Below are 12531 nucleotides of genomic sequence, written 5' to 3'. Positions count from 1 at the left end.
GAATACTAATTCATTGCTGGTGGAGTTGTGAATTGATCCAACCATTCTGGAGAGCAAAGGGGTGTAAAAATGTGCCTACCATTTGACCCCGCAATACCACTTCTAGGTCTGTATTCCAAAGAGATCATACAAATGGGAAAAGGACCCTCACGTACAAAAATATTTAGAGCAGCTCTTTTTATGGTGGCCAAGAATTGGAAATTTAGGGGATGCCCATCAACTGGGGAATGGCTGAACAAGTTGTGGTATATGAATGTAATGGAATACTATTGTGCAATAAGAAATGATGAGCAGGCAGACTTCAGAAAAACTTGGAAAGACTTGAATGAACTGATGCTGAGTGAAGTGAGCAGAACCAGGAGAACACTGTACACAGTAACAGCCACAATATGTGATGAATAACTTTGACAGACATCTCTTCTTAGCAATGCAAAGATATAAGACAACTCCAAATGACTCAGGATGGAAAATGCTGTCCACACCCAGAAAATAACCATGGAATCTGAATGCAGATTGAAACATATTATTTGCTCTCTCTCTCTTTTTTTGTTGTTTGTTTTTTCCTTCTCGTGGTTTCTCCCATTGGTTCTAATTCTTCTTTACAACATGACTAATGAGAAAATAGTTTCAAATATGAATGTATATGTAGAGCCTATATCAAATTATGCACCATCTTGGGGTAGAGGGAGGAGAGAGATGGGGAGAAAATTTCAAACTTCAAATCTTATGGAAGTAAATGTTGAAAACTAAAAATAAATAAACAAATTTTTTTTTAAATGATGAAGAGGATGGTTTTAGAGAAACCCAGGGAGACTTATATGAACTGATACAGAGTGAAGTGAACAGAATCAGGAGAACAATATACAAAAGGACAACAATACTGAAAAGGCAAACAACTTTGAAAGACTTAAGAATGCTGATCAGTGTAATCACCATCCACAATTCCCAAAGACTAATGATGAAACAGGCTACCCACCTCCTGATAGAGAGGTGAAAGGCTCAGAGTGAAGAGTGAGATTTAATGTGGTAGGGAAAGATGGCAGATCTTTAAAAATGAATTTTAAAAAGTAAAGAAAAAAGAACACATTTCCTAGATTTAATATTTTTTCATAAATATCTGTGATCAACCCTGTTCTTACATTACTTGGTGTTTCTTTTTTACAGCATGAGGACTCAATGGAAGCCACAAAGGAAAGAGGGACCTTTCCTAGTGAAAAGATTAAATTGATTTTGTATCTTTTTTATTGATCTTATTTACAATTAATTGATTTTGTCTTATAACAGCTTAAGTCATGGTTCCTTGTCTCTGAATTTAGTTCAGAATTCAACTGGCCTGTAATGGGTTAAGTTTAGAAATCCAGTTCTCTTGCCAATCACTGTTCTATTCTTGCCCCAAGGAATTTTGCTGCCTTCAGGGATGTGGCTTGCCATAAATGGAAGCCAGGATTAATTATCTTTACACCACCAAGTATTCTTCAAGGATGTCTGGTCTGCTATCCAAAGAAGTCCGGGCAACTATCTTGTAGATGGACTAAAAAAAAAAATCAAATCTTAGTCACAGGAAGGACGGAAGGAGGGAGATTGTTGCTAGCCCCCATTCCCAACTTCCAATTAATCATATTGTTTCCCACACTTCAGCTATGTAACCAGTCACGTTGCCCTCAACCCTGTCATGTCACTACCCTGTTCTGTTCTTTGTTCTGTACTCCTCAAAACCTATAAAAGGGGAGCTATCCTTTTGCTCGAAGTCTTTGGCTGGAAACTGAGGCAGCCATTGACCCTTTTATTCTCAGGATTCATGCCCCGTGAATAAAATGTTATCTTGCTTGGAGAAAACAGGCCTTGGTCTACATTTGTTGAATTTCACTTGCAACACTAGTACAGGGCTATGAGGTCAACCTCTACCTACTATTAGACAGTTTTGCTCATTAAATGGGGGCATAACCATTTCATAACTGCACTTCCAAGTACAGAAGTATTTCATTTTATCTACCTAAACAACATGAACTAATGTCACACACACATATGAATGATTCTACATATTTGTAAATTTCTGTTACCTCCTAATTGTTAACCCCAATCCAAAAGATATACATAGTGACTTTACCACAGCTGTTCACACTAAGCTTCTTGTTTTTATGGTGTTGACCTTTTGAAAAAATAACATGAATACTAACAACCACTGTTGAAACTTGTAGTCTTTAAGATTTTCAATATGCTCAGGTATCCATCACCTTATTTATCTTCACAAAACCTCTGTGTTATAGATACTATACACAGGGTAACATTTCCACTTTACAAATGAGGGAACTAAAGGAGAAAAAGGTTAAGTGACTTACTAAAAACACACAGTTAATAGGTGATGGAGGGAGAATTCAAATAGAAGAATTCCCTGACTTTAAGTCCAATCTTCTTCCAGGGATCTGAAGATGTTATTATTGTTTGCAACTGAAGAGTGGTAGTAAGTTATTTTCCACTGGCAAATTAAGTTCTGTTATCTTCACATTTTGTCTTACCTGGCCAGCAGCCTGAATGCTTAGGATAGCCACTCGAGTATCAGGATCCTTCTGAAACTGATTCACCAGATATATTCTTTCTGAAGAAGGAACACCTCCATCTATTCTAATGTAACGAACCTAAGGTTTACAAGGAAAGTGGCAAAGTCAAGGCAAGTTCTTGTGGAGCTACATCACATAATGAGATCAACATTTTTCTAATACTTTATAAACTTAACATAGTTCATAGTTGACTTACATTCACATATGATTTCTACATAGAAGACTCCCAAATGTACACATTCAGTCAACTGCCTGCTGAACACCTCCACTTATATGTCCATTCTATAATTCAAGTCAACTTGCCAAAATGGTATTTCAACTTAAACCTGCCCATTTTCCAAATTTCCCTATTTCTGACGAGAGTGCTAACATCTTCCCAGTGACACTCAGATTCATAAAAATGGCATCTTTTTTGACTCTTCCTTCTTCATTAGCCCCCAAATCCAATCACTTAGTCTAAATCTATTCTGGACTCTTCTCTCTTTCACAACTCCCATGTCCAAATAGTTGCCAAATTCTGTTGGTTTCACATGGTACAACATTTCTTATTTCTCTCTCAACTCCAGCTCTCTGAACTATTCCAGCTCTACCCCAGAAACCTTCTCATCATTAAAGAAGCCTCTGCCCCTTCCTATGATTGGTGAGCTCCTCTTTGGAACTACTATTTGAGGAAGTGCCTAAACCAGCTATGTTCATTTGTCTCTCAAGTCCATATTCACCCTAAAAACTTTCTCATGTTGGAAGATGCATCTGCCGCCACCTCTGATTGATGAGGCCCTTTCTGGAAACTTCATTTGAGAAGTGTCCAAGATAGTTATGCTCCTGCCTCTCTCAGATTTGCTTCAAAATTTCTGGACTTCTCCACATTGCCCCTGTGCAGGTAACTCCCTTATCAGCTCCCTTTTATGTGTTGTCTTCTCCCATTAGAACGTAAGCTTCTCGGAAGCAAAAATTGTCTTTATTTTTGCTTGTATGTTTATTCTCAATGATTACAGTGCCTACCTGACAAACAGTGAGCACTTAATATATCTCATTCACTCTATCTAGCTATCTATTTATGTTTCATCCCTTCCTCTATACTCAATCTGCCATTATACTGGATTATACCTTAGCTATGGTCCCTTCTAGTGGTCCCTAATACCTTACATTTCAAAGAACAAGTCCATTGGTGTGGCTAATCCCTTCTACAAAGTGTATCATAACCTCTCTATAACGTGTTAGGCAGTTTGAGAAGCGGTTGTAGTTAAATGATTCACTATAACATGTCTAGCCTGGTGATAAACCTCTGAATTTAGGATGGACCTTGAATCACATACATTTATTTTGTCCCTGAGCCTATAATTAAAGTCCTTCCAATTTGAAGAATTTTAATTTCCAATTAGCATAATTTTCACCATAAGGTAAATTTAAACAAACTGTTATTCGTAAGCAATCTGCATTAGAAGAATGTAAAAATAGTTTATATGAAAACTAAACATACCTTGCTTTCTATAGCTGCTTCCGTACAAGCTTGGAGCATGCTTAAATGATGAGCGAAAACTAGAAATTTAAGTGAATCATTCTGCAACATCATTTTAATATAGTCCTTTGCTGCACCTGCCTAAATATAAAAAACAACATATAATTAATCTCATAAAAATTATTACAAAGAAAATCCAGCCATGTTTTTTTCAAAGAAAAATGAAAATTTCTTGAGAGGTCAGGGATATTCTAAGAATTAATTTATGTGAACTTTATAATTGTTATATGTTCTTCTGAGCCTTTAAGTAGCATTGAGAAATGTAGTATTTGCACATGTGATATAAATCAATGCTTTTAGGACCATATTGGTACAATTTTTCAGAGAAACATACATACTGTATAAACAACATTAGGGAAATTACATATTTTTAACTATAAGAAAATCAATTCAGAGAGAAAATCATGAGATTTTAAGTGGAGAAACCCAATAATCACAATTTCCACACAGAGTAAAACTTTAAAGTAATGTGACTTGTTCCACAAGCTATATCTTGTATTTCCAAATATTCTAAATAGTAGAAATTTGCAATCTAGACACATAATGCCTCAGAGAAGCATGATTAAACACTCACAAAACAAAATTTTTAATTTTTAAAATTCTAACTATGTTGTCATTGCAAATAGATTTACTTAAAAATCAATAAATTAAGATTTACTTAATTATTTTGTAGGTCAAAACCTGATTATTCATTTACATAAGGAATTCCTCGTGTGGAAACTTCAACTCACGTAGATTGGCAACTCATCTGTAACCTGTAGCTTTGTTTTTTTATATTTGCCTAAATAAATTTATTTTGATAAATATATAAAGTACATGTCAAGTTTAAAAATTTAACCTTTAAGACTATTTCCTTTACCTACTCAGGGACCCTTTTAATTTATGAAGGGGCTTCTGTTACCCCAGGCACTTCGATAGTATCCTAGCTCTTCCCTAATACTGCTGTCCTCTCATTTTGCATCACCAAAATTATTGGCCCAGAATGCCTATCCTTATTGCTCCTCCATTAAATCAGAACATCTCAAGAAGGTCAGGACCACAACCAACACTACAGAACTATAGTTTGTCTATCTTTTAAGTTAAGTGGGTTGAATTTAGGGGTTAGTTTGGTAGCATAATTTATAATATTGCCTTTATTGGAAAATAAACACTCCAAACAATTTACAAATTGGTCTTCAGAACACAAACTTATCATACATTTCAAACTGCACATGTATATATGCATATTTCAAAGTATATACATTTTAACAAATATTAACACTTTACTACTTTTATTGAATTATTCGTTGTACTATCACATCTTAAAAGTCATTCATGAAGGAATTTACTTTAAAAATGCACATCACATGGTAAGGCAGATTCTGGTGATGATCAGACTTATTAATGCTAGTTCAGTGGCAAACCTAGGAAGACTTATATGAACTGATGCAAAGCACAAGCAGATGAAAATTCCACACAGTAATAGCAATATTGTAACAATGATCAACTGTGAAAGACGTAACTACTCTGATCAATACAATGATCCAAGACAATTCAAAGGACTCATGATGAAAAATACTATCCACTTCCAAAAAGAGAACCAATGAACTCTGAGTGAATACTGAAGCATATTTCTTTCTTCTCTTCCTTCCTCCCTTCCTTTCTTTCACAACATGGCTAATATGGAAATATGTTTAGCAAAACTTCACACGTATAACAGGTATCATACTGCTTCCCTTCTCCATGAATGGGGGAGGGACTGCAAGAAAGGAGAAAATCTGGAACTCAAAATTTTTTAAAAAACGAAATGTTAAAAATATAATCTCTCCCCTACCCCCAACCCTTTTCAGCTTCCTTATTTGTGTTGTCTTCCCCCATTAGATTCTAAGCTCCTTGAAGGCTGGGGCTGTCCTTCTTTTACTTATTTATATCCCCAGTGCTTAGCATAGTACCTGGCATAGAGCAGGCATTTAATAAATGTGTTCTGTCTTGTATTGTAATACAAATACAGCATGTGACAGATTCTAAATACACCTGTGTATATGTATATTTATATAATCTGTTTGCATATAAAGATCTATACATAAAAACATCTATCCACAATGATGACATTTTGCCTGAAAATTATAAGGTGTGCAAATGTATGCCATTTCATCTCACCACATGCAATTGTGTATTATTTTATGAGTATGCTAGAGGTATACTAGAGGGAAAGATGAAAAGAACAGTTCACAATGAAGAAAGAATTCACGTGTATTTACTGTTGATCATTCAAACTTAACAGGTCCCAAACTTAATTTATTATTCTCCCTCCCCAAATTACTTCTCCTAAATTCCCTATTTATGTTCATATGAAATCATTTTTCGAGTTAGTCTGAAGAGTTTAGTTATATTTGACTCTATTCTCTGTATTCATATTTAGTTAGTTGTGTAGCCCTGTCAATTCTACCAGTAGAATTCAATTGCATCTATGCCCGCCTTTCTATCACTATCATGATCTTGGATCATGACTTAATTATTTTCACCATGACCATAGCCATGTCCTATTAATTGATCTCCCAGTTTCCACCCATCTAAAATACTAAGGTAGGTTAATTTTGCTAAAATGAAGTTCTGATAATATACTCAACTATTAAAAAACTATCACTGGCTACATACTGCGATCCAAATAAAGCCCAAGCTCATTAGGGTAGAATTAAAAGCTTAACTTGGTCCTAGTTTACATTCTAGCCTTATCTTCTAACATTCCTGGGAAAATGTTCCAAAAACATCACTTTCATGTTATGCTTCAGAACCTATTACAACCTGCAGCTGAATCTAAATTAATGTATTCAAAGACTGTTAGAAATGGAAAGGTCCTTAGAGATCTAGTCTAACCCACTCATTTTACCGATGTGGAAAGTAAGGTCTAGAGGAAACTAACTTAGGTAATTTGCCCTAGTTCACAGAGTTAGTGGTAGAATTCATCTTTAAAACTAACACTCCTGAATCTTGTCTCATTATGGATTAACTCAGAGGTTCCCAAAGTGGAGGATACCAGCCCCTGGGGGGCACTGGATGATCTAGGGGGAGCAGTAATAGCCTCATGTTCAACTGGGGGGCACTGAATAAAAATAAGGGGGTGGTGGAAGCATAAGGAAAGAAGAGAACTTTGAAAAACCATTTGTACAGGCTTTACCCATTTTGTAACAGAGTTAGAGTTACATGATTACATTATTTTCCAAATAAACACACAAATGCAAGTTATAACTGAACAGTGGTCAAGTTGGCCAATAGGTCTTAACAAGCAAGTGTTGGCAGGTGAGCATGTTGCATGTTGTAGGTAAGTCTAGCATGCACTGGAGGAATATATGCACGCAATGACTTGTTTACAATACAGTACTATACGGTTACATGATGCAATATTGCATCATCAAAATTTCAATGCAGGAAACAAACCACAAAGTTATAACAAATTATTAAATTTCAGATGTGTCATTTTTTTAAAAAAAGTATTTTACATTTTTTTGAAATGATGCAAATTTAAAAAAAACATTAAAGAGTTAAAGAAAGTAGATTTCTGGGGGAGGGGAGGGTGCTGAGTAATTTTTTTAAAGGGGGTGGTAGGCCAAATAAGTCTGGTAACCTCTGGTCTAACCCATACAGTTTAAATAGTTTTGACTTCAGGGCTGTTCACGAAGACTGGTCACAGGAATGAGCTATTCATACACTCCAAAAACCATATTCATCAATCACACATTCAAGCACCACAAGGCTTTTTTGCTTGAATTCCCACCCCCTAGCTAAGTTTCCTGCCCATTCTCCAAGGGGAGCTCAAGAATCTGATCTGCAAGAGAGAAGGAAGAGCCAGGAAGAGTTACCAAGTGGCTGGTACTTAGAGGCTACTTGAGACCCTTTCAAAGAGAATAGTTATGAGAAGCTTACGTTTACACTGGAGTTTTGGTAAGAAGCTGCTAACTCTCAATCAAAGGCAACTTAGCAAGCTAGTATTATATTATGGGGAAATGTGTAGGCTTTCTACTGTAAATAAAGTTTTGCTAAGGAATTCACAGTTAATGAGTCACCAATACAAGAAAAAGGGAGAGCAAAAGGATTGATTTGCTATGAGATAGCTTTGGAAATTACCAATAAGAATGAGAGAGGAATTAAGATTTTGCTTTCTGCAAATATGAAGAGCGAGGAGAATGCTGTAGTGACCTTCATCAGGTTAAAAGAGAGACTACAGTCTTCCTTGAAGAAAAAAAAATAAAGTATTTCAAAGACGAAAATCAAACAATCAACAAGCATTTATTAAAGTGTCTACTATGTGCCAGACATCATCCTAGGCACTAGGAATGCAAATACAAGAATTAAACAATCTGTAGTCAAAGCTGCCCTAGTTTCTAACAGTGAGTAAGGAAGTAACATGATCAGACCTATGCTTAATTACTCTGGCAGCAGTACATAGGATAGATGGGAGTGGTGAGAGACAAGAGGCAGCACAGAGACAAATCAGGTTACTGTGATATTTAAGTGAGAAGTGGCAAGAACCTCAATTAAAGTACTTGGTAGGTGAGGAGAGAGAAGGGATCAGATGGCAGAAATGTAGTGGTAGAAAAATCAAGATCTGACACATGATTTGGGTTTGTAGAAGGAAGAGGGGAGCCAAAGATAGAGGTGAGGTTATAATCTGGGGCAATGAAAAGAATAATGGTGCCTTTGAGAAACAGTGAAGTTTAGAAGTGGGGTATATTTGGGACTAAGATCGTGAGTTCAGTTTTGGACATCTTGAGTTTGAAATGTCTCCTTGCCATCTAGTTTGAAAAAAAATTTCCAACGGATAATTGGTGATATGAGACAAGCTCAGGGGAGAGTTGAGGACTGGATCTGTGAATCATCTACATAGATGATAATTAAAGCTACTGGAGCTGATGATATTTATACTAAGAGACAGAACTGGTAGAGAAGAGGGCCCAGGACAGAGCACTGGGAAACACACACAAAGAGGCAACATGATAGAGGTGATGAGCCAGGAGTGAAGAGTGCTCAGACAAGTAGGAGGAGGACCAGGAGAGGGTAGTGTCACAAAATCCCAGAACAGAGAGTATCCAGGAGGAGATAGTAGTCAACACTGTCAATGGAGGAAAGAAAACAAGGTGAATAGGGAGAGATAAGAAGGCAAAAGAATGTCACAGGAAAGGAAAAAGGACCGTAGTAGCTACATAAGTGTGCCTAGAGAAGGTAGAACTTGAAGGAGAGTGTAAGGAGGGGCCCCAGCACAGTCTTCTCCCTATTTCCCACCAGCTACTCTGCTTTTGAACTTACTTGTACTTTATCATCATATTCCCATTCTGGTTACCTTCTCCTCACCCATTTCCCTCCCTCTGGCTCCCTTTTCCCTGCTTTTCACCTTCCTTTTGTGTATGGTCTTCCTCTGTGAGATTGTAAGCTCTTTGAGGCTAGGGACTGCCTTTCTTTTTATTTTGTTGGAAAGATTTAATGAGATAATAATTGTAAAGCACTCAGCACAGTGCCTGGCATACAGTAAGTGCTATAAATGTTTTGAATTATTATTATCATAGACTTTAAAATAAGAATGATTTAGGACAGATGTAGTACCCTTAATGAAAATGGATAAAATATATTTACCTAGGATATCATGAAGCTGATCAAGAGGTCTCTGAAACAAAAATGGGAGAGAGAAAACTGTCCATGTGTATCTTCCAAGCTAAATACCATCAAAAGTAGCTGGTATAAAAAAATCAAAATGTCAGTAAGGGCCAGTAAGACCAGTGATTCCAGCAGACAATGCCCAGTTCAAACTCCATCTCTGCTACTAACTGTGTGACTTAACCCCTATGGATCTCAGTCCTCTCCTCTGTAAAATGAAGAAGTTGGACTAGATCATGTTTAAAGTCTCCTTCAGTTCTAAATAATATGACCACAGAAGAATGACAGCAGTAAAATTCATGGCCTCATGTATTTATACATAAATACACAAAGCACGAGTAATAAATAAACTGAGTCAGAACTCTAATGCAAGCAGGCAAAACTGACCTCATAAGCTATTATTGAAACTTAGTGAGATGAGACTCATGACTAGAATAGGCACCTGTAAGAACACTGTATATTAAGAGATATTCAAATAAGAAAATCTAGCAACTGGAGGTGTAGGGAGGTAGAGGAGGGAGAAGCATGGTAACAGGCATGCGCACAAGTGTTAGTGGAAGTAGTATACATCATCAGGAGGAAGCAACATGAGGAAGTCAGGAAACAATACAAATCTAGTATGATCTACTTGAGATGGGGGGTCTTCAATTGCTTGGTCATTTGCTAGAAGTCTCTTTCTTCTAAAAGCAGAATAAATGATAATTTACTGACTTGCCTTAATAATAACTTCATTCTTTATAAGGTGGAGGAGGCAACAAGTGGAACTGCTCTTTTGGACCTGATTCTGACCAACAAGGAGAAACTGGTTGCTGATGTAGTAATAATGGATCATCTCCTTCACAGACCTTTTCAGTGAAACAATTGGTCTGGGGCAACAGCTTTTCTCATCTTTGTTGTCTTTGGTATCATTGCTATTTTTTTCATGCAGCACACTGGAGACTTAGCTTAGAGTTTAAATGTAATCTCTTCACCGTCACAGATGAACAAAATAATGTGTCTAAGAAATAACAGATCTTTTCCATTTTTTGTTTGTTGTCTTCCTTCTACGTTCACCTACAAATTGTCTTGCAATGTCCTGCTTTAGTTGACTGTCATACCAAGCTTTCTATGATCTCATTTTTTTCCTCTACCACTTCTTTTTTATTTTGAGTGGATACTGTATTCTTTCACAATTCATTAAAATGAATGTAATTTCCTAGGTAGTATGGACTGTCTCATTTTTTGTAGTTATATATGAAGCATTTAGCACATGCCTGGCACATAGTAGATGCTTAATAGTTTTTGATGGATCCTCCTATGTAAAATGCTGTACATGAATTATATTACAAATCAGATCAATATTGAAATGACATATCTTCTTACATTATGTTCATTTGTTAGCCTTTTGGCATGAGTTCACATTTTAGATTACCAACAATTATTGTTTAATCATATATTATATATAGCATTAAAAGTGTAGTTTGTAAAAATAAGATTTTATTATAATGTTGGAATCTTTGGCCAGCTTAACATATATGGATCCTAAGTTCCCTGGACAGGATCAGTTTAATTCATGTTAACCTGCAAGGAAGTTCAACATGGTAATGAAATGACATTTTTCTCCCTCAAGAACCTGAGATTTTTTTTATTGTGATTTTTCTTATAGTAGTTTATTATTTATCATTATTTATCATTATACTATGTCTAACAAATTTTAGGGAAAAGTCTAAAGTTAATAACAATAAAACTAAAGATAAAATATATTAATAGGATTTTTGCTCCTAACATTTTATAAAATCACTTATTTTGCTCTGTTCAGCAGTCTTATAAGACAGAGATATACATTTTCAGAAATGAGAGCTGTTATATCTCTGTCATAATTGCCAGAGTCTAGAACTGTTAATACAACACTGTAATAATGTTAGCAATACCAATATACTGTTGGGCTTCCCTCTGCCTGAAAGGTATTGTGAGGTAATATGGAAGAGAAGGAAAAAAAGATAATGAGATACAGAAATCTCCTTGGAGAGCTAGAAAAAATAGACTGGAAAGCCATTTATTTAGACTTTAATAGACAATGCTGGCTGGAGGAAAGGAAAGGAAACAGATAATCCCAGAAGTCCTTTTCAGGTCTATGATTCTATAATGACAATTTATTACCATTGTTAAATTAGCCATATACATGAAAGCAAGATTTATTCAGTGATTCAAAATATAAGAAAAGAAAAAGATTTTTCATATTCATTTAGTGCAATGTAACAGAGAACATTATTCTTCTTTCATTAAATGCAATAAATAATAAAGATATTTCACCAGCAATTATTAAAATAACAGAATTTTTGTTTTGGTCACTTATTATGTATTAATAATAACAGTTGCCAAAATTTGCAAAGCTCGTTTGATTTTTACAACTCCAAGAGATCAGTACTACACCAGTACTATCCTCATTTTTCAGGTGAAGAAAGTGACCCTGAGAGCTGGTGAGTGACCTTGCACATGATCACAGGGTAAGAAAGTTTAAAGACATAATTCAAACCATTTCCATCTCATCTGACTACACGACAAGCACTTGTTTCTACAACACACTCCCTCTCAGGCAAAGTAGCCTCTCTTCAAAATAGATATCTCAAAAATCATTACATTTTTTAGGAGTTATATCTTTATACTCAAATATGGTCACTACATACTTGAAGAAACATGCTTCTTTTACAATCAACACTCCCTATTTCCATTATTAATAATTTCCAAAATGAACTAAAAGCAGGACATTGAATGAAATATGATGGCATTATCAGGCTTAAAGTTATTTTTAAATTGATTAATATGAATTCATTCAAAATTATTTAT

The 12531-nt window shown here is 35.6% G+C and overlaps 1 protein-coding gene across 1 annotated transcript in view; it reads right to left on the bottom strand.

Moving 5' to 3' along the window:
* ZRANB3 (zinc finger RANBP2-type containing 3) overlaps nt 1-12531 on the bottom strand; it is a 214946-nt gene that overhangs the window by 70514 nt on the left and 131901 nt on the right. The window contains 2 exon segments of the mRNA XM_036745880.1: nt 2517-2636; nt 4039-4158. Coding sequence (XP_036601775.1) covers nt 2517-2636; nt 4039-4158 — 240 coding nt within the window.

This window comes from Trichosurus vulpecula, chromosome 2 (assembly GCF_011100635.1).
Source record: "Trichosurus vulpecula isolate mTriVul1 chromosome 2, mTriVul1.pri, whole genome shotgun sequence".
NCBI classification, from domain to species: Eukaryota; Metazoa; Chordata; class Mammalia; order Diprotodontia; family Phalangeridae; genus Trichosurus; species Trichosurus vulpecula.
This window is presented reverse-complemented; position numbering and strand designations above follow the sequence as displayed.